The sequence below is a fragment of the Ustilago hordei genome (genome assembly GCF_900519145.1).
Source record: "Ustilago hordei strain Uho2 genome assembly, contig: UHO2_contig_02, whole genome shotgun sequence".
Taxonomy (NCBI): domain Eukaryota; kingdom Fungi; phylum Basidiomycota; class Ustilaginomycetes; order Ustilaginales; family Ustilaginaceae; genus Ustilago; species Ustilago hordei.
In genome coordinates, this window is record NW_024545252.1 from 973,172 (window position 1) to 994,277 (window position 21,106).

At 51.6% G+C, this 21,106-nt stretch overlaps 6 protein-coding genes across 6 annotated transcripts; 3 read left to right on the forward strand and 3 right to left on the reverse strand.

The window, feature by feature from the left end:
- Positions 1–37: 37 nt before the first annotated feature.
- UHO2_01132 (uncharacterized protein) lies at positions 38–2,455 on the forward strand (the record flags this gene model as incomplete). Its single annotated transcript, XM_041553600.1, has 1 exon — positions 38–2,455. The coding sequence occupies one exon, from the start codon at positions 38–40 to the stop codon at positions 2,453–2,455; it is 2,418 nt and encodes an 805-aa protein (XP_041409534.1).
- Positions 2,456–2,764: 309 nt separating this feature from the next.
- Positions 2,765–6,682, reverse strand: UHO2_01133 (uncharacterized protein; the record flags this gene model as incomplete). The annotated part of the gene is made up of 1 exon (XM_041553601.1): positions 2,765–6,682. One exon carries the CDS (start codon positions 6,680–6,682, stop codon positions 2,765–2,767), a length of 3,918 nt encoding a protein of 1,305 aa, XP_041409535.1.
- Positions 6,683–8,334: 1,652 nt separating this feature from the next.
- UHO2_01134 (uncharacterized protein) lies at positions 8,335–10,411 on the reverse strand (the record flags this gene model as incomplete). The annotated part of the gene is made up of 4 exons (XM_041553602.1): positions 8,335–8,649; positions 8,890–9,250; positions 9,513–9,825; positions 10,036–10,411. The coding sequence occupies 4 exons, from the start codon at positions 10,409–10,411 to the stop codon at positions 8,335–8,337; spliced, it is 1,365 nt and encodes a 454-aa protein (XP_041409536.1).
- Positions 10,412–11,057: 646 nt separating this feature from the next.
- On the reverse strand, positions 11,058–13,709 carry UHO2_01135 (uncharacterized protein; the record flags this gene model as incomplete). Its single annotated transcript, XM_041553603.1, has 5 exons — positions 11,058–11,215; positions 11,282–12,271; positions 12,377–12,592; positions 12,950–13,115; positions 13,392–13,709. 5 exons carry the CDS (start codon positions 13,707–13,709, stop codon positions 11,058–11,060), a joined length of 1,848 nt encoding a protein of 615 aa, XP_041409537.1.
- A 1,452-nt stretch (positions 13,710–15,161) lies between these two features.
- Positions 15,162–17,816, forward strand: UHO2_01136 (uncharacterized protein; the record flags this gene model as incomplete). The annotated part of the gene is made up of 1 exon (XM_041553604.1): positions 15,162–17,816. The coding sequence occupies one exon, from the start codon at positions 15,162–15,164 to the stop codon at positions 17,814–17,816; it is 2,655 nt and encodes an 884-aa protein (XP_041409538.1).
- Positions 17,817–19,037: 1,221 nt separating this feature from the next.
- On the forward strand, positions 19,038–20,567 carry UHO2_01137 (related to Lipase, required for intravacuolar lysis of autophagic bodies; the record flags this gene model as incomplete). The annotated part of the gene is made up of 1 exon (XM_041553605.1): positions 19,038–20,567. The coding sequence occupies one exon, from the start codon at positions 19,038–19,040 to the stop codon at positions 20,565–20,567; it is 1,530 nt and encodes a 509-aa protein (XP_041409539.1).
- Positions 20,568–21,106: the final 539 nt, after the last annotated feature.

Below are 21,106 nucleotides of genomic sequence, written 5' to 3' on the forward strand. Positions count from 1 at the left end.
ATCCCCTTACCAACCCCTCAGGATGCGCTAAACCAGCATGCCAACCAGCGGTCCGCTCATCTGGTCGGAAACCCGTCAAGAACTCTGTGAATCCCTGCCTTACTACCGAGCCTATCAAACTGGCTGCTACGTAAGCTCATCCTGCCTCGCGCGTCCACCCTCTTCGGTTCTGCTCAGGTCCTCTCTTTCACAGGCTACACTTAAAGACTCGATTGCCTATGGCTACCTCCTCGCTGGCTGGCCCTCTCGTCGTGATGCATTCGCACACAACGGCCGTGTTATCATTTCTCATGGTGGGGGGAAAAGCCAAGTCATCACTCCCCGTACTACTACCACCCCATCCACTGCGGCATCAAGCGAACCAAAAAAAGCATCGCTCAAACAAGACCAATCGGCAGACGACAGTAGCACCATTCGCGCGCTGCTGCACTCAGCCAGACACAGCCTGCCAATTGTGTTGATTGCGGCGGAGAACTATGCCTTGTTACCGTTCAAGTTGAATTGTGGTTATGCTGTGTTGGGATGGTATCTTATAACCGATGCTTGGGCCGAGAGGGAGGTGGGAGGTGGCAAGGAGAGGGAAGAGGTCGGGAAGGCGGAGGGGTTTGTAAGGTGCAAGTTTAGATTCGAATGGATTGAGGCTCAGGGCGAGCCTTGGTGGCAGCTATCTCGCAAAGACAAGGAGAAAGAATGGAATCCAAGAAGCAGGATTGAGACTTTCAGCAAGAGTCAGAGGCAAGTAACGAAGCGAATGAAGCAAGTAACGAAGCGAATGGAAAGCAAGCCCTCCGAGAAAGCTTCGGTCTCCTCATCGCGACCTTCATCGGCACCCTCCTCTCACTCATCTTCAACCCCAACATCAGGCACAACTACTCCAACCGCAATGACCCCGGAAGAACGCAAGAATCTCCTCTTCGGTCCCTTGCCCTCCACGACGCTCCCCTCTCTCATCTCAAAAACAAGCAGAAGCCTTAACTCGGCATCACCATGCACCCTCACCAACTCGGCCAGCTGTCTCTCTTGCCGACACCCCTCCCCGATCGTCTTCTCGCTTGGCTGGATATGTCTCGGACCTTCCTGTCCTCAATTCTTCCTTCTACCCAACACCCACCACCCACCACTTGAATCAAGCCTGAACTTCTCCTCTTCATTTCTCCACCCGCTCGGTGCAATCCTCAACTTCTCTTTCCCCTCCTGCCAACCGCCCTTTCCGCTCATCCCGATGCGTCCCAGCTCTCGTTCCATGGACCAATCTCGCGGTCTATGGTGCAAACACTGCGGCCGCCTCAGCTGTCGCGAGCTAATATTCCAACCTCGTTGCTCACACTGCAATTCCGCCGTGGGCAAGTGGAAACCTCTTCCCACCATACCTCCGCCTCAGCTGAATAGCGGGGTGTTTGATTTTGACGGGAAAGAGGGTGGGGCGTTTGATCCCGTAATCAGTGCAAGTTCGGGGATAAAGATGGAGATGAAAACAGTAGGGGAAGGGGGAGAAAGGATGGTGGTGTATAGTTTTACATTCGATGCCATGTTTGGCGATTGTGCTGTTCACCTTGTTCAGGCGGATACGCATGGCGGTGGGGAGGAGAGGGAGGCTGATGAGATTTTTCGAGCTTTTCAGAGACATGCTTGGCCAACAGACTCGAATAAGAAGAGCGTGGGCAAGAGAAAGAGGAAGGAGAGCGACAATCTTGCCTTCATTCCTTCACCAGAAGATACGCAGCGATCATCGTCAAACAGCAGCAGCACCTCTGGTACAAGTCCAGATTCTGGTCAACGCCATTCAAACAAGAAAGAAGAGTGTCTACACGTCATCCCCTTCCGTCGACATCAACTCAAATCATCAGCCGGTTTAGGTCGAATGTTAACGCAACAGTTCACATGTAACTACGGTGTACCATATAAACACATTGTTGCTATGGGAACTCTACCCCTCCACCCCACCTCATCGCCTCCTCCCATCATCTCCACCCTACGCCTCCTTCAGCATCGCACTTGCCTGTCCCTCTCTTGCTCCTCTCCCTCCTCCTCTTCCCTTTCCTCCCCTACTTCCAGCTTTCGAGGCTTTAACGAGATATACCCTGTCCTATACCTCCAGCATCAAAAAATGTCATTCCACGATGACGGCGAGCCCGGCCTAGGACCCATCGTTTCATCCCTCTCTCTCGGCAGCACCTGTCGGATGAAATTCCGCCTTAAATCAAAACACCAACCACACCATACCGATCTCACAGCAAAAGTCAGGACACTGTTGGACCTGCCACTCAGACATGGCAGTGTAGTAGTGCAGCAAGGATCAGATCTGCAGAAGTATTTCGAACACAGTGTCAGTCCAGATGGGTTTCGCATTGCTGTCACGGGACGATGGATTGATGAACTTGTCAATGATAAAACGCCAAATAGTCGACCTTGTCGTGTAATTGCGGGAAAGAGGGAAATGTCGAGAGAGAAGTAGGTAGGGGAAACGTAGCTCCAAGGTGGCAAACATTTATATACCCTGACAGCGTAAGAGGGGTTAAGCAGCAGCATCTTTGCAAGTTGATCACATCTCTGTATTGATGCAATTTACTTTTTGCGATGCAAGAAATGCGATTGTACGTGTACTTGTATCCTGCTTGTGCGAACAAGGGTTCGAAGAAAAAAAAAAAAAAAAAAAAAAAAAAAAAAAAAAAAAAACAATCTAGGAAACCGAGAAAGAGAATGATGCAAGTAATCATATCAAAACTTGCAATCCGCACAGTGCGATCGATGTATAACGATGAACCTAATAAAAGGCTCTCGAATGCTGCTGCTGCTGATGCTGATTATGATGTTGCCTAATCGAGGGTTGTGCATACTGCTGCAATGTTGCAAAGACTTGTTCCTGTGATTGAGCCCAAGGATCGAATGTTGTTGAATCCGTACCCAATGCGCCAAACGCACTTGCTGTTACTCCGCCTGCTATCCCCGAAGTTGATAGGCCACTGGATAAATTAAACATTCCCAATTGCTCAACCAACGCATCCCCTGATGTCGTTGCATTCTGATACGCATATGAATTAGCGCTCGTCTGAACCAACAACCCCATCTGCACCGCCAACGGCCTATAAGGCGGCATCCCCACCAAACCATGCTTGACCATCAACGCTGTAACCTGCTCAGCAAAACTTATCCTTTCGTGCTCTTGCAACAAACCCTGTTGGGCAAAAAGCTTGGTTACAAACTGCGATCCATGGACCTGATCGAGCAAAATCTCTTCCAACAATCTTCGGGCGCCATCTGCCTGGAAAAGTTGAGTAAGCAACTGCCTTGATGCCTGACGATCCTCTTTCTGCGCCATTAGGCGCAAGACAGACTGACTAGCTAGTTTGTGAGTACAAAGATTCGCCAAATGCGGAGCAAATCTAGGAGCCAACAAGGTGAATCTTCCCTTCAACGCGATTGCATCCAACAACCAAGTGACTAGGAGAGCACCATTTTGACTAGTCGCCAATGGAACAGAATTGAGCACAATAGCAAGCGCAACCTGCTTAATATGGAACTTAGAAACCTCAGGTAATTCGAGACAAGTACGCATACTTCTCGCACCAAATCGACCTTGAGCAATCTCCCAACAACGATCAACCATCGCTTCCCATACCACAGCAACATGGGGCTCGCCAAAGGGAATCAAGCGTTGTACAACGTAGTTACCGAATTGATCCAACAGTAGTGGAGGAACGTAGGCTTTGATCTCTTGGACGATGAGTGCCTTTTGGTCGTCGGAAAAGGTGCAATCGATGATCTTTTGTGCAGCCCAGGTGCCGTTCTTGTGAACACCGATGGTGGCGAGGTGTGGAGCGATTAGTTGCAGCATCTGTCGCTTCATCGCTTCACTACACCTCTCGAAGAACTTCTGGACGAGAGTGTTGCCGATCAAGTCAGAGGAGAGTTCGACGATGGAGGGCAAGTAATCGCGGGCGATGGCATCCGCGTCAGCCGAGGTGGAAGAGGGTTGTTCGAGACGCTTGCGAATCTCTTTGAGACGGTTGTTGTCGAATCGTTTGCAAGGCGGCGGTTCGGGAACTGGCGGAATGCGAGTCAAGTATGTGATCTGAGGACGAGCTTGTGCAATACGCGCCAGATCAGATTCCAGATTAGGGTCATCCTCGTCAAGTTGGCGGAGAAGATGTTGAAGATCGCTCACCGTCGCGCGCGGTTTCATTTCGGCAGGGAGCGGAACGCCACCTTTGTCACTGCTGGGAACGATGCTGTTGGATGAGCTGTGGGTTGGGAAGCTTCCAACTCTACCAGAAGACAAAGTGGTAGCGGATGCCGGTGCTCGAGAAGGCTCTCTACTGAGATTAGGCGCCAGTGCTTGTGATCCAAGTTGCAGATGCTGGCGCGACAGCTGATCTGGTCCCAGAGTAGAGTGGTACTCCTCTGCACCTTGCGAGACGTGCCCATCAGCAGAGGCTTGCATGGAAGCCAACGTCTCCATCGCAGCCTGAAACTCTGGCGAGCCGGGATCTAGACTGCCCAAGTAGCTCTCGGGGATCCTCGTTTGCACCTTGGCAAAGCCGATCTTGACTGGACCCAGCTCTGTGCCCAACAATTCTCTCCCATTCAACGCTTTTCTCGCTATGATAGCGTCGTCGAGTCTTTGGAAGTTGATGAATGCGCAACTCTTACTGGCCAAGACGCGTATGCTTTCGATCGGTCCGAAGGAAGAAAAGATGGACATGAGCGCCTCAGTGCAAGTGGTCGAAGGAACGGAACCGATCCACAAGGCTCGTGAAGGCTCTTGGTTCGCCGGCTCAGCGCCAAACACTTCGGTACCTGCAACATCCACTGCACCACCAAACGAGTCGGACATAGGTGCAAAGCTGCCCATTCCAGACTGAGGCATTGAATCGGGCTTTCCAAAGCCGACACGAACTTGCCCCTCCGGTCCAATGGTGCCAAAGCCAAGTCGACAAGCCAAGCGTCCGACAATGTCGTCTCTTGCACGCACGGCATCGACGATGTCGACGTAGTTGATAAAGGCACATGCTTTCTCCGGAACCATGCGGAAAGTCTCGATGGGCCCGTAAGGTGAGAAGGACTGCAACAAGTCCTGGCTGGTAGCATCTGGACGGAGGTGACCTATCCATAGTGAGCGAGTGGGCTGGGCAAAGGGCGAGCTTGTGCCTGATCTGGTGCTTGCTTTCTGCTGTTGCAAAGGGGCAGACGAGTACATGTCGAGCGATGGAAGCGACTCGACGAGTCCGGAAGAGCTCGGGCGTGTTTGTGCTTGTGGGTCCCTTGCCATGAGAGCTTCATACTGGATCTGCGTCATGCGTAAGAGCTCCTGTTCCGCCCTAGCTCGTCCTCCAGGACCCGAGAAGGCTGCAATGGTGCCTGCGCGGTTTCGTCCGTTGACCAAGAAGGCAGATAGGTCGTTCTGTGTGTCCAGGTGGGAAGCTAGGCTGCCCGAGGGGAGGATGAGGTTGAGGTTGCCTGCAGACGCCGGTGATGTCAAGCTCGAATCAAAGGCGCTGTGTGGTGCGCTGGGATTGTTTGGGAGACCGACAGGCTGCTGACGATTCAAAGGAGTACGGGGGTTGGGCTGGTCAAGGACACCCATGCTGGTTGCTCTCGGTCGCGAGGCATTGGTGGGACTGCGATCGTTGTTCATGTCTGCTGCGTATTGAGATGATGCAGGCTTGTACTGATGCAGACGGTTGTGGAGTGCAGTGTTGAGCAGCGAGGAGTGAGGTGCGTTTCCAGGATAAGGGCTTTGCGATCCGGAGAGGTTGCCGGATCTGTTGAGGTTGGAGCCATGTGGTGGTTGAGGCGATGTCTCGGCGGTTGCCTCTGCAGTGCTGAATGCAAATGAGGGCAGATAGCTGCTGCTGCGTGCACGTCCTTCGCCGTTATTGAGCCTTGGCCGCAAGTGTTGTCCAGCGAGGGTGGATGATCGATTGCGAAGCTGGGCAGATGCTAGGTAAGCATCGGCGTCGGTATAGCTGAAATCGGACTCGGTCGTTGTTTCCGAGCTGGGATTGGTGTTGCTGTTGGGACTATGTGGACTGGATCCGGATAGGCCGAGATACTGGAGCATGTCGGCATTGACGAGAGAGAAACGAGGACCACCATCATTGTTGTACTGGTCAGTGGAGCGGTATTGTGATTCGTCTTCCGCCGCAACTGATGTCACATTGCTCAGGCCAGACCGTGTGGGCTGCCAGTTTGATGAAAAAAACGAAGGACCAAAGGGATTGGCAAGGTTTGCTGTTGGCAGGGTAAGCGATCCAGATCGAAGACGATTGGAAGAAGCTGGAGGAGCTCGGCCTGTGGCAAGTTGGGACTGTTGGTTGGAAGCAGGGAGCTGCGAAGCCGAGTTGACTCTGGCGAGATCAGTCAAGGGTGGAGCTTGGGCACGCAGAGCGTGACTGGAATGAATGTGTGGGAATGGAGACTGGCGGTGTTGGATGGCAGGCGGTTGATAGCCGGGCAGAGAATCACCCCAACTGGAGGGAAGAGTGCCTGCTCGAGCTCTGCCTCGGGCGGAGCGGCTGGGATGGGTGGATTGGACGATAGGGTCGGACTCATTGGCGATGCTGGCGGTGCGATATGGTGGTTGAGACATGAAAGCTTCTTCAGCTTGGAGCTGGAGTGTTCTCTTGGACATGATCGGAGACTGAGAGGTGGAAGCACCGTCGCCGTAGCGGTGATCGTGCATAGTGGTGCGCGGAGGGCAGCTGCTTGAAACTACCAAAATCAGAGCGAGATTGACATGACCTGATCCGAAAGCTTGCTGTAGCGGCGATGAGGAGAATGGATATCTGTAGCTGCAGAAGGCGATGGGAGCGAGGCGGAGGCGGAGGCCGATGAGCCTTTCCACGGCGGTACGCAAGCTGGATCCTTGGACAAACAGGTGAAATCAGGGGTGGCGATCGAGCCTATCCTGGGTATTGATGTCGACTTGGGAGCTGTATAGCCTTGGTAGCTGTATAGTCTTGTAGTATGTAGAACGCCGATGGTGCGGTGTGACAGCAAAGTGGTCCGTTTGCGTGGCGTGGTGGGATGGTGCTCCAGATCAGTCGGTGGCCTGTATGTATTGAAGACGAGGAGATGCAGAGGAGTGATGACGATGACGATGAGCGGCGATGATGGTGAGCAGGGATCAGAGCATGGTTGGTTGCGTGAAGGATGGACAGAGAGGGACTGTGCCGAGGCTGGAATAGACTGTGACAGCGCAATCACTGCTCTTTCCAAGTGGAGAGAGAAGAGAGAGAGAGAGAGAGAGGGATTGGACTGTTTCACTGATTCTCAGTCTTCAACACGCGCCTCATAATTCCAATCAATTTGCCAGCCATTTCTCACCAACTCCAGCCTGAGGCGATGACGGCGGCTAAGTAAAAAAGAAATCCTTTTTTTTCCGAAGATTTCATATTTCTGGCTCGTGCGCATCCTTGCAAGCTCGTCTTTTGTTGTGTGGTCCTGATTTCATCCCCATCCCGATCCATCTGTTGTTGTGTGGCCCCGATTTCATCCCCATCCCCATCCCGATCCATCTGTTGTTGTGTGGCCCCGATTTCATCCCCATCCCCATCCCGATCCGTCTGTTGTGTGTTGTAGTAGATTGGCAAGCAGCGAGGAGAGTGGAGCTTGCAATTGTCCTTGCAACCGACCACCCACACAACCTCACCACATGCTCATTTCTAACAGAGTCGACGTCGGTTTATTGCACAGGAACGTCACATTTCCACGCCCCATCTAGTCTCGGCGACACTTGATTCTCGGCGACACTCGGTTGTGCAATGAGGAACAAGATGGCTCCAGCACGTGGATTGAGTTAGGGGCGGTGCATGGAAGCGGCAGTGAGCTTGTCGTCTTTTGAAGGTGTTAGATTGCATCGCCGACGAAAAGTCATGATCCGTGATTCCGTGATTCCGTGACTCTGTGATTCCGTGACTCTGTGATTCCGTGATTCGGCGAGGGCTTGGGTTGTTCAGCCAATGGCTAAGGAAAGAAGAAGGCCAAGAAAAGAAGCTCTGAAAGCATTTTGAGCGTTTGTGTGCGTGTGTGTGCGTGTGTGTGCGTGTGTGCGTGTGTGTTCTGTCTTTTGTGCTCAGATCTTCAGGTTAGAATAGTTGTAGTTTTCGTATGATTGATGATGATAGTGGGAGAGAGAGAGAGCGAGGAGTGAGAAGGAGTCTATATATATACAAAAGAGGAGCAGCAGAGAGCCACATCGACTGCAGAGCAAAACAAAGCATTTGCCTTGAGTAGGTTGTGACACATGTGGCCTGTGCTTGGATGCTCAAGCCTTTTACTCAGCTGTAAGCACTACCTTCACAGTCTCTATGCTTTGTGTAGCTTTTATCTACTTCAACTCCCCCCCTCAACAGCATATGTACCCTGTTCATTATGCTGTTGTTTCAAGGTATGTCCTTCATTCTTTAACACCATCGCATAGCTCGGGGACTCCATTTCATACACCACTGCCAGTATTTGCAGGTGTAGCCCAGATCTTGCTTGCTGCATTGCCTGTCTCCTGATTGGCTTTGTGAGTACATCTGCCAGATTTCTTGTGGTGTCCACATACTTGATCTGCACCCTTCCCTCTTGGACATTGTTACAGATGAAGTGATACTTGGTGTCAATGTGCTTAAGCTTCCAGTGCTGTGCTGGGTCTTTACTAACCTGTATGCAACCAGTGTTGTCTTAGTAGACTGTTGGGGTGCCTGTGGCAATGCCAATCGAGCATAGCAGCTGCTTGAGGAAGAGCACCTCATGTGTTGCTTCCATGGCTGCAATGAACTCTGCCTCAATGGCAGACAATGATATGCATTTTTGTGTTGCTGACTTCCAGGCTACTGGGTTCCCATACACTAATGCCACTGACCCCAATGTACTCCTTCTCTGTATGGTGGCATCACTCACCCAGTTTGCATCACTGTGTGCGATCAGTGGCTCTTGCAACATATCTCCCCTATAAACTAATCCAACTTTCTTTGTGCCTTTGAGGTAGCATAAGACCCATTGTGCTGCCTGATAATGCTCTTGTGATGGTTCATGCATGTGTCTAGCGAGGATGCTCATGGTGAGGCTAAGGTTGGGCTGGGTGCTGTTGGCAACCCAGAGCAGCTTGCCAACAATCACCAGATACTCCTTCTGTTGTGCTGTGCTTGCGACAAGGGTTCCCTCTGGTATGCTCTGCATTGGAACCATGGTTGGCTTGGTGCATTTGTCCAGGTGCTTAGCCAGCACTTGGTCAATGTACCCTGACTGACCAATCGTCATGCTGTGCATCACACAGTTTCAACTGATTTTGATGCTGAGGAAGTGAGAGACCTCGCCACTATCTTCCATCTTCCATCTCTGACCAATCTGCTTCTTAACCTTTAGGACTGTTTCCAGCCATGTGTCAGGGGTCTCGCGCCTGAAACCCAGGTCGGTCTGTCGAGATACTCGGTGACTATCAAACTGTGCGACAGCTATTGTCTCGAGATACTCGGTGACTATCAAGTTGTGCAGTGACAGCAGGTGGCGTTTGTTGTATATACTATCGTAGGTTTCGGCTGACCTCTGTGGACACTCCGTTCAGGGGTAGCTCGGCACGATCAATATCAATGTTATGATGACACCAAGGTCTGGTGTGCGTGTTGATGATGATGAGGTTGATGGTGTTGGTGATGAGATTGGTGATGTCGATGATAATGAGGTTGATGGTGTTGGTGATAAGGTTGGTGGCGTCGATGATAATGAGGTTGATGGTGTTGGTGATAAGGTTGGTGGCGTCAACACGAGTGTCCAGTGTGTTGACTTGATGCTTGAAGTGATCCCCGGACCGCAGTGGACTACTGCCTTCGGTTCTATCTATATCCGGACCGCTAACCTGCTATGGGCGCCTTCGGACGTCAGGTAGTGGTGATACAACACACACACTACGATGAGGAGCAACCTTGATAGATTGCTGCTATGCTGACTGAAACTAATGTATACTTATGCTGAAGTGATAACTAGTTATGGTGAGTAGAGTGGATGAGGATCCACTCGACCTATTGATGAGAAAGCATGGTTATATACCTCTTCTCAGCATCGCCAGCGATGCTGCTCCTGCTCTCTCTCCAGAGAGTACCTTCTTCATCGAGTACTGCTCAGGGGCCTCTCCTGCTTGGCACCCCTGTGCCTCTTGAGCTGTGTCGACTCCTTCGACACTGCTCCTCCTCCTTTGATCAGTGACAGTTCCTTTGGCTCTTGTCTCTCGAGCCCCTGAGTGGTAACCATCTGCATGCTCCTTGAGCTTGGTCCTCTTCGTGGCTGTGCCTGCTCCTTGAGCTTGGTCCTCCTCGTGGCTGTGCCTGCTCCTTGAGCTTGGTCCTCCTTGTGGCTGTGCTTGGCCCTCCTTTGCATGTGAGTCCATAGGAGTCCATGGTCTCCATGGGGACTGCACTACGACCATGCTCTCTACTGGTGTCGACTAGTTCTTCGATACCTGTGCTCCTTCCATATGAACCCATGACCCTCCTGCTTCTTGAGCATCCAGGCCCATGACACCATGGTGCTATGACTAATGTATCATTGACATAGATGACCACAATGGCCATATCTTTGCCCTGTCCCTTGGTGTAGATGCAGGGAGTGCACTCTACCTGGAAGAATCCCATGCATCACAAAGACCTGTCAAACTCCTGGTTCCATTCTCACCCAGACTGCTTTAGGCTGTACAGGCCCTTGACCACTTTGTATACCTGTCCAGGTGCTACTCCTGATCCCTCTGGTGGTTTCATATAGATTACTTCTTTTAACCTGGAGTTTAAGTAGGCCATCATGATATCCAGTGCATGCACCTCCCAGTCATTCTGTACTGCTAGTGCTAGGATAGCTCTGATTGCTCCAAGGGGTGCTACTGGAGAGAAGGTTTCCTGGTAGTCAATTCCCTCTCTCTGTGTGAAACCCCTCACAACCAGTCATGCCTTGTGCTTTATGGGCACACCATCAGCATCAAGCTTTAGCTGAAGCACAACCTTAGAGTCCATGAGTGGTACTCTTGGCAGGTGATTCACCACCTCCTAAGTCCCCATTGCCTCGAGTCCTTCCAGCTCTTTTCATATTGCCTCCCTCCAGAGCTGGGCATCCTCACCATTCATTGCCTCTCCAAGTGTTGGGTCCATGTTCAGCACTGCTGTGTTGGCAGTGCCTACTGTGCTGTCCATGGCTGGCAGAAGGTCCTCCACCACAGCCTCTGATCTGGTCTCCTCCTCCACTGTGGTTGGTGCAGCACCCTCCTCCTCAACTTCCATGGGCTTGCATGCCTCCTGCTAGCAATCACTCCATCCTTTGTCTTCATGGAATGTTGCTGAGTTGCTCCATTGAATTGATGTGGGCTGGTCCAGGTTGCAGAACTTCCACACCTTATGTTTGTCATCATACCCAATCATGATGGCTGGTTTTGCTCTAGGTCTGTACTTGCCTTGCTGATCCTTCCATTGGATGTGGACCCATGCCAGGCACCCAAAAACTCGCAGCTGTTGGGCCAGTTTGTGTGCAGTGGTTCTGTAAAAGGCCTTGTAGGGAATGGTCTTGGTGGCTGACAGGGTGAGGTTCATCACATGCACCACTGCTGTGATTGCATATGGCCACAACTCTCTGGGGCAAGCTTGACCAATCAGCATTGAGCACATCTTTTCTTGGACCAACCTGATTGCTCTCTCCACCTGTCCATTCTGGATGCTGATCCCCAGAATGCTCTTTTGCCACTTGAAACCCTCCTGAGTTTGCCAGTCTTCAGCTTCTAAGCTGCACCACTCTCCTCCATTGTCACTGCAGAGTGTTTTGAGTTTCCTGCCCATTGCTCGTTCCATCCTGGTAACCCACCTTCTCAGTGCTGTGAGTGCAGCACTCTTAGTGCAGAGTGGTTCTGTGTAGATCAGGGAGGAGAAGTCATCCACAGCAACTAGTGCATAGTGGTAGTTGGCATGGCCCTTAAGATCTGTCATCAGATCTACATGTACTAGCTCTAGTGGCACCTCTGCTCTTTTCAACTCTGATTGGCTCATCTGCACTTGGGTCTGTTTCCCTTGACTGCATGCATTGCAGTGCTTCGATTCATGCTCCATTTTCTCACCAGTACCAAGGTAGTGTGCCTGGATTTGCCTTGTCTTATCTCGTCCCAGGTGTCCAAACCTCTCATGCCAGAGGTAGCTGTCCTGATCTCCTGTGTTCTTACCATCCTCTGGGACATTGTTGTGTCTTCCTGTGTTCTCATTGTCCTCTGGGACATCATTGAGAGTCTTCTCCAGCTCCAAGGCTAGTGCTTGTCCTCACACTTTGAAGTGGCCTTGTCTCCTGTTCCTCCTGAATTGCACTTGGGTACCATCATTCTGCTTTATGGTAGTCCCGAACTCATCAAAGGTTACTCATGCACTGTTCTCGATCAAGCCTTGTATGGACAATAAATTAGAATTGAGCTTTGGCACATAGAGCACATCCAATAGCTGGATGGTAGCCTCACCAACCTGAAGGGAGGCATCTCCTATGGCTTTTACCTGAAGCTTTTCATCCCCTGCCATACTGATCTGACCATCCTTGCTCGTCGAGGTGAGCAGCATCCTCTCATCATTTACCATATGATGGGTCACACCTGAATCGACAATCCAGGTGTTGCATGCTGATCACTCTTCCCCATCAATCGCTAGGAAGGTGCACCTGAGTTCCTAGTGACTCAGTTCTTGTGTTGCACAAGTAGCAGGTTTGCTCATGGTTGATGTAGGATTGTTTGTGCAATTTCGAGCAATGTGATTGGGTCCTCCACAGGTGTAGCATCTTGGAGGGGCTGAGGGGTTGTGCAGATCACACCTCCCCCTGGGCCTCTGCTCCACCTGACCAGTGGCCCCTTGCTCCATGCTCATAGTGACCCTGGCTGCTCCTCTGATGTGACCCGATAGCTTGCCATCTTGCTGTTTCTTCACAAGTGCATGGTAAGCTTCATTGTACTTACAGTCTGGTTTGGCCATCTTGAGTGCATTGACAGAGTTAGCATAGAACCAATCCTGAGCTGTACAGCAGTAAAGGGTGGACTTCTTGAGGTCTTTGTCGAAATGTTTCCCTAGGCACACTGCATCATTCCAAATGGAGTCAAGTTCCTTGCCTAGTCTGATGACATCCTGATTGTACAGTCATATGGTGTGGATGCAGTCCTGCAGGCCTGCTCACTTCACCACGTCATTCAATGTTAGTGCCTTCCTAAGCTTAGCATAAAGTGTACTTCCAAGTTGGACCTCCTCATCTGCACCCCTGATGGTGTATGTGTCAATGTGGCTTTCTGGACTGTGATCACAGCAAGCATGGATGAGGCCTACCAGTGCCTTGTCCAGGTCCTCATTGTATCCCTCACTTCCAGGTGCTATTTTGCCATATAAGATTTCCTTTGCATTACATACCCATTGCAGACAGTTGATAAAGGTAGGCTCCCAGGTATGCCAGTTGTTATCACTGAGCTTCTTGATGTGTGCAATGGCACTCGAAATGTCCTTGGGAATCTTCTCCACCTCCCCTTTTGGAGCTTGACTGCTAATGCTGATGAGGCTCATCACTTGTACAATTGCTTCCTCCACTGTCAATGCCAGGTTTGCCAACTGTAAGATCCTTACTACCTGTGTGAGCCAACCCTCCTTGCAACCATTGCCTGCAGTGGCGGCCGCTTGATCATCATCTCTCTCCTCCCTTCCTGTCTGTCCTGCTCGTGTTGATGGGGGCATTATACTTGCCATCGGACTCTTGATGTGTCAATGTCGTGCTGGATGTCACCATGAATGTCGTGGGTTCGAGCCCCACGTTGGGAGCCAGTTGTAGTTTTTGTATGATTGAGGATGATAGTGGGAGAGAGAGAGAGCGAGGAGTGAGAAGGAGTCTATATATATACAAAAGAGGAGCAGCAGAGAGCCGCATTGACTGCAGAGCAAAACAAAGCATTTGTCTTGAGTAGGTTGTGACACATGTGGCCCGTGCTCAGATGCTCAAGCCTTTTACTCGGCCGTAAGCACTACCTTTGCGGTCTCTATGCTTTGTGTAGCTTTTATCTACTTCAACTAGAATTTCAGAGTTGCGATATCCATCAATCAGCTTCGATTTTCCCCTCTGTCTGTCTCTTTGTCATTTTACCGTTGGCAAAGCAAAATTGCTTCGTATTCCACTTTGTCACTCTTATTTTCTTTTCTCTTTTCTCTTTTCTCTTTTCTCTTTTCTCTTTTCTCTTTTCTCTTTTCTATTTTCTTTTCTTTTTCCATTTCTTCACTTTCACCTTACCCAAACCTGAGGCCGCGGCCAGTGCTATTCTGCCCAGCCTGCTGAGCTTCCTTTCACCTGTGACGACTGTGACAGTAAACCATCAGTGCCGCGGCGGCCGCGCCAATTGTTGGTTGGATTCTTCCTTCTTGGGCTCAGAAGTGCGGTCGAGTGGCTGGTTCGGCTAGCTCTCCTTTCTGCTTCAAGGCCTCTTCTTGATCCTCTCAAAGCACCTTACGCTCCCGCCATCTCACACACCACCATCTCACACATCGACAGTCTTTCTCACTTGCTATCATCCACAATCATCCTTTCATCGCTTGTGACAACCGCTTCAATCACCTCATCTATACACTCTTCCCTCTCCTTGTTGCTTCGACTCGACTCGCAGCGCTTCGCTCTCTCTGCACATATCAGCACGCGCTTCGATCCACCCACTTTCACCTACAGTCTCGGCTTTTCTTGCCCACAGAACCTTCTTCCACTCAGCCAGAACTCAGCTTTCACAAAACTTGATCTTTCCTCTTCTTTTGTCGCTCGATTTCATCACCCACTCATCACGGATCGCTTGCAGCCGCTTGCTTCTCTTCCACACACACCGTCCATCACAAGACAACAACAACAACAACCACAACTACTACACAAAAGGGCTACTTGCAGCCGTCAGCTTCTGTCAAGCCTCGGATTGATAACAGCCGGCATCGCTTCGTTGCTTTGCATCTCTTTGCCTCGGAAGCTTTAGTCGCCGGCGGATGATGAACGTCCCCTCTTGTTTGGCTTGATTGAGCGTTGGTGTATCACCCTGACATCAATCGCTCTTGCTCTCGACGACATCCTATTAGCTCACCTTGCGGCCGTCTCTCAATCTAGCTCCACTATCACTAGATCAGTCGCTTTCCTCCCGCCTCCCCATCTCATCAAAGGTCATGACCGCCACTAGAGCTCGTACCGAACTCGCTGCTTCTGCACCACGGAACGTCAAGGTTGTAGCCCCAACTCAAGAGTCGGCATCGGCACCGGCACCGGCACCGGCACTGGCACTGGCACTGGCACCCCTCGACGCCGATAACTCCAACGATCAGACTCGCGCTCGTCGCACCACCACTCGAACTCGCAAGCTACCCAGCCGTCTTCTTCCATCTCCCTCGCCACCTCCTTCCCGTCCATCCTCCCAGTACAACGCTAACAAGCAGAGCAAAGGAGGAAAGGATGCGACCGAGCCTTCTGCAGCTTCGCCTCTCACGACATCAACTCCCTCGTCTCTCACTCCTGCCTCCAAGCTTCGCAAGGCAAGCAGGTCAGATGTCGACAGCACCAGCTCGCAATTCGACACCCCAGCTGACAAGGACGCCAACCTCAGCTCTGAAGATCTCGGCCTTGGCAAGCGCAAGCGTCGTCCCAGCAGCATGTACAAGCCACCCTCGACATTGACCACCGTCGAGACACCTTGGCCTGCTTCAGCTGTTTCAGCATCCAAGTCCAAGAAGAAGGGCCGCAGCACCAGCCCAGAAGCTCCAGCTCAAAAGGGCCAGTCTCCTTCCCTCGCCCTTGCACAGTCTAGGTTGAAGAGCCGCCTCTCGAAGAGCAAGTCGGATGCTCAAACCCCATCATCCTCCAACCCTCTCGAGGCTGTGCCTGGCGATATAGACGACTCGGAAGCAGAGCTTGAGCCTAGCATCTACTCGACCGCTTCCAAGAGATTGCGCATTGGTCAAGACGACGACGACTCGATGCATCTCTCGCCTCCGCCTCTTCTGCCTCGTGATGGCTCCCTCCGAGTTCGCATGCCTACCAACTTCACTCAGCCAACCTTCATCCGCGGTGGCCGGGTCAGCCTCTCGCCCGAAGCATCCGCCAAGAGGCCCATCAAGTTTGCCATTCGCCAGTTCAGCCGTCCAGCTCTCCAGACCGACGAGGCCAGTCAGCTTCCCCGCCCCACCAAGGTCGACGCCCATCACAGTTGGAAGCACGCCGACATCATGTCCTCGTCGCCCATCTCGGCTGCCATCTCCAAGTTCGACAACGACTCAAGCATGCCTTTGACCTATCTTCCCTTCCGATCTGCCACACGCAGCCCGGCTGGCTTCCGTCACATGCACACTACTCCTTTCGCCGTCGATGAGGACGACGAGCAGGCAGATGACGATGAAGACGACGACGAAAACGACTTCCATCAAGCTATGCTGGATGCCGACTTTGACTTGTTCGACTCGCAAAAGTCTGACTCGAATGCAGCTAAGCCTATGTGGTCTGCTGCTTCCCCTCGCGCCACTACTGAGGATGCAGAGATGGATGACACTCCCGCTACCACACCTCGAACCACACCTCCAAGTCCTCAGTCTGGCTGCGATCTGCCCTCTCCCGGCAGTCCTCGCTTCAAGAGGGAGGAAGATGCAGGTCAGTCCACCACGGAGAGCAAGCCTTTGTCCTTCAGCGCCGGTCGAGACTCGGTCTTCGTTCACGCTCTGCCCACTGCTCAAGTCGGAGCTGACAAGCCGCACCAGCATGCAGGCTCGCTCACTCTGTCGCTGCCTTACAGTCCTGCTGTAGCTGTCTCGTCGCCTCAGTTGCGAGCCATGGACATTGACGCCGATGCCGCTTCGCTTGTCGCCCGACCAAGTGCCAAGAAGGCCACTTCGGACTCCAACCAGATGCGCACGCCCGTGTTGCAGAGACGCAAGCACGCTAGACTGCCCGCGGGTCCGCATGGTCTTGCCCCGCTCAAGCTTGGTTCTGACCTCATGGAGCGAGGTGCATCCAACACGGCTCCTTACATGCAGCTTTCACCCATGATCGAGATCGAGTCGCCTCTGCTCAGTCCAGCACTGTCTTTGAGCCTGCACACCAAGGGCAACGACTTGCCCAGCCCATTCATCATGGGCATTGGGACGCTGCCTGACCTCGAGCAACCAGCTCCGCTCGACCTTGCTCCTGCAGACGGTTCGACGACGCCCAAGACAAGCAGTCCCATGGTGATGCTTCCGGCTGCACCCAAGCTGGATCTCGCCCATTCGGCTCCTCTCAAGGACAAGACTGCATCCAGTGACCCGGAAAAGAAGGCCAGCGTCGAGCCTAGCAACGAGGTTGCCAAGGTCGACAAGCCAACGCCTCGACGCCCTGCGCTGCCTCCTCCTCGTCAGATTCGCTTCACCACCTTTACCACTCCATCGGTAGAGTCGAGTGAGAGCAAGACTCAGCAGCCGTCGCAGCCTGACCTCGCCAAAACAACGGTACCCGCCGTTTCTACCCAGCAACAGCAGACATGGCAGCATCAATCCAAGAGCGCCGGTGCCTCAAGCACCAGCTGCAAATCTGATTCGACTCCTGATCTGCTTCACTCTGCTTCCTCTTCGCCTGACTCGGCATCGGATTCGCCCAGCCCAATGTCGCAGGCAGATTCGACTGCTTCTGGCGACGCCCAAGTGGAGACCATCCTATTCGGCCCACCCGAGAAGCTCGATTTGCACGAGCTCGACCATGCTTGGGGTGGCAACAAAGCTGCTCAGCACCAAGCCGCTTTGCATCGAGCCAAAGTGTCCCAGACGCAGATTCACCACGTCGATCTCAACGTCGCTCAATAAACGACCCAATCCTCACTCTTCGACCTAGTCTCGGCTTATTCTCCCTCAAAGAAGTTAACCTTGTACAACAGATCAAGTATTGGGCAGCCCTGATACTTGTGACCACATCGGGAGAAAAAAAAAAAAAAAAAAAAAAAAAAAAAAAAAGAAAAAAAAAAAAAAAAAGAAAAAAACCGATAAGGATGGTGGACCAACACCATCATCATGGATGGTCAATACGACCATATGTTGATCCAGAAAAGACGCTTTCTCTCCATTTATCAAGCCTGTAACAACACCGCTTTTCGCTATTATACTTGTTTCTTTGTTCAACAACTTTTGTGCTGTTCTGTTCTCTTGTTGATTGTTGATATCACCACCACTTGTTCAGTACCGCCACTTCCGGCTCTTGTAGGAGAAGCAAAATACAATTTCAATGCGCCCCTTATCTCTGACTTACGCTAACTAATTTGCGCATAAAAAAGGGGCAGCCAAGCGAGATTGCGGGGACAGAGAGGGGTGTTGTAGTTGAAGTAGATAAAGCCGCACAAAGCGTGGAGACAGTGAAGGTAGTGCTTACGGCCGAGTAAAAGGCCTGAACATCTTAGCACGGACCACATATGTCACAACCTACTCAAGGCAAATGCTTTGTTATGCTCCGCAGTCAATGCGGCTCTCTGCCGCTCTTCTTTTGTATATATAGACTCCTAGCTCTCTCGCTCTCTCTCTCTCCTATCATCATCATCAACAAGACGCCTCAACTCCAACGCACTGACGAATGACTTTAACTGTTGTGTTCTTATTTGGTGTGTGTGTGTGTGTGTGTGTGTGTGTGTGTTTGTGTGGAGGTTTGTGTGTGGAGGCGAGAGTCGTCATTTCACTCTGTGATTGCCAAAATGGCTCAGTTCGGACCTTTGTCTCTCTTTGTGGGTAACCATCAGCACTTATCCCTACCATCTCATCATCATCCTTTACATCTAGCAGATAGCATACCATCCTTACCATTCCGTCCAACGGAACGACTTTGGCCAGATTGCAAAGGACGACCGGCACACAAGACATGCCGATCTGCAATACAAGTTCAATCAACAAACTCGGCATCACGTTTCACATTCGTATGGCTTGCTCGTCATAGCGGCTTGGCCAAGGTCGAAAATCCCACACAATATGTCTTCCGCTCATAGTAGATACTTGCTTCTAGCTGCCTGCCTCCTGCTCTCATTATGGACAGTGGATGCAGTGATGGTAGAAGCGCTGGTCCCGCCAAGATCGCACCAGCTATCGCCACTAGCATTTGAACAGCCTTTCACCTTATCATCATACCTTCAACGACTGTTCGGTACCACTCTCAGCTCCTACCTCCGACCCACCGGAATCACCAAGCCACCAGCGGCAGTGGGCATCAAGACATTCGGATTGAGAGAAGCCTACCATCAAGGACTTGGCGACAAAGCATACCAACGAGCCAAAACACGCTTCCATTTTAGCATCACCGCCGACAACATTCAAGCAAGCTCCTCAAACCCGGACTACATCCCAGCCATCCAAACAGTTCGTCAGAGCATCACTCGAGCCAAAGATGCTCGAAAGTATCTCGAGCTTCGCGGAGAATCGTACAAGGATGCTGTCTGCGCCTCTTCCACCGAGCTTGATTGGGAGGATGTTGATGTGGAAGCACCCGATGTCACCGATCGTACCACCGTGCTAGCTTTCGCAAAGATGGCAGCATCGGCGTACAGGAACGACACATCTAGTTGGGATGGCCAAGGTGGATTTGACCCGACCAACTCTTTCGGTTGGGAAGGGGATGGTATTCGAGGACACATCTTTACCACACACGACAACGATACCATCGTAGTAGCCCTCAAAGGCACCTCGAATGCCTTCCTCGGCGGTGGTGATACAGCACGTCGGGATAAGATGAACGACAATCTCCTCTTCTCTTGCTGTTGTGCACGTGTTTCTTGGTCATGGTCAACCGTATGCGATTGCTATCAAGGGCATGGTGATTCTTGTGGACAGACATGTTTGGAACGTGCATTGATGGAAAAGTCGTTGTACTATCCTGCGATTACGGAGTTGTACAACAACATTTCGTACGCCTATCCTGATTCGCAGATCTGGATTACCGGTCATAGTCTTGGTGGCTCACTCTCGTCGTTGTTGGGTATGACATTCGGAGTGCCGACGATTACCTTCCAAGCACCTGGCGAACGTATGGCTGCAATGCGATTGCATCTCCCTCTTCCACCGGCGAAGAATGCAGATGAAAGCCCAGTATCAGCACTTCCAATCGTACACGTCTACAACAACGCCGATCCAATCGCTACAGGTCAGTGCAACGGTGCAGCAAGCCTCTGCTCCAGCTTGGGCTATGCGATGGAATCCAAATGTCATGCCGGAAAGAGTATCGTTTATGATACAATCGGAAAGTTGGGTTGGTCACAGACGATTAATGCTCATCGGATCAATGAGTTGATTACTGATGTACTGTCCGAGGATTGGAGTGAGAAGCTTAAGAAGAAGAACAACAACAACCTTGACGCTAAATCGAAACAGATTGAGGCCCACAAAGGGGACAACGTGGGGACAAACGGTTACAGATGGCCTTGGCATAGAGGAGAGCATGTTGATGATGGCGGTGATACAGATAAGGATACTGATCAAGATGATAGGTTGGCAGTACCCAGGGCGAGATCGGAGGATAAGTGTAGGGATTGCGACAGTTGGCATTTCACCGATGACCATAAGGATCAGCAGGGCTCTTTGTAATGTTCCAACGAACCTGCCTCGGCCTGTTGATCGCCATTGCTTCTTGTTCCTCTGTCAGACCCTACTGTACAGTGGTTGTGGCGAGGTATGTGTGTGTGTGGGCTTCTCAGCCCAAAGAGAAAGCGGTCCAGGGCAGTGCTGTGCTGTGCTGTGCTGTGCTGTGCTGTGTTTTAAAATATTGACTGCACGGGATTGAGTTGCAAAATTAAAGGCACCGTGCACTCTTGCACTGCCGCCTGAAGCGTGTGTCGTTCTGCTGGGCTGCCTTTTTGGTGAAGTCTTGTTTGGCGTTTGGTTCGACGCAACACCACCATCAGCTTTGGGTCTTGCTGAACGTCGTACTGCCATCATTGTCGTTTCCTCGCTGCTCGATATACCTTTACACCACCTTCGAAACGAGAATTCCGACATCTCCTCCTCCACCGCGCAACGCACACTCGCATAGTGGCAACAAAGGACCAAGGTGCACGCGAACAGCAACTTGACATGGACCCTGGACGATTCTAAATCGTACGTCGAACCAAGACAACGGCTTCGCT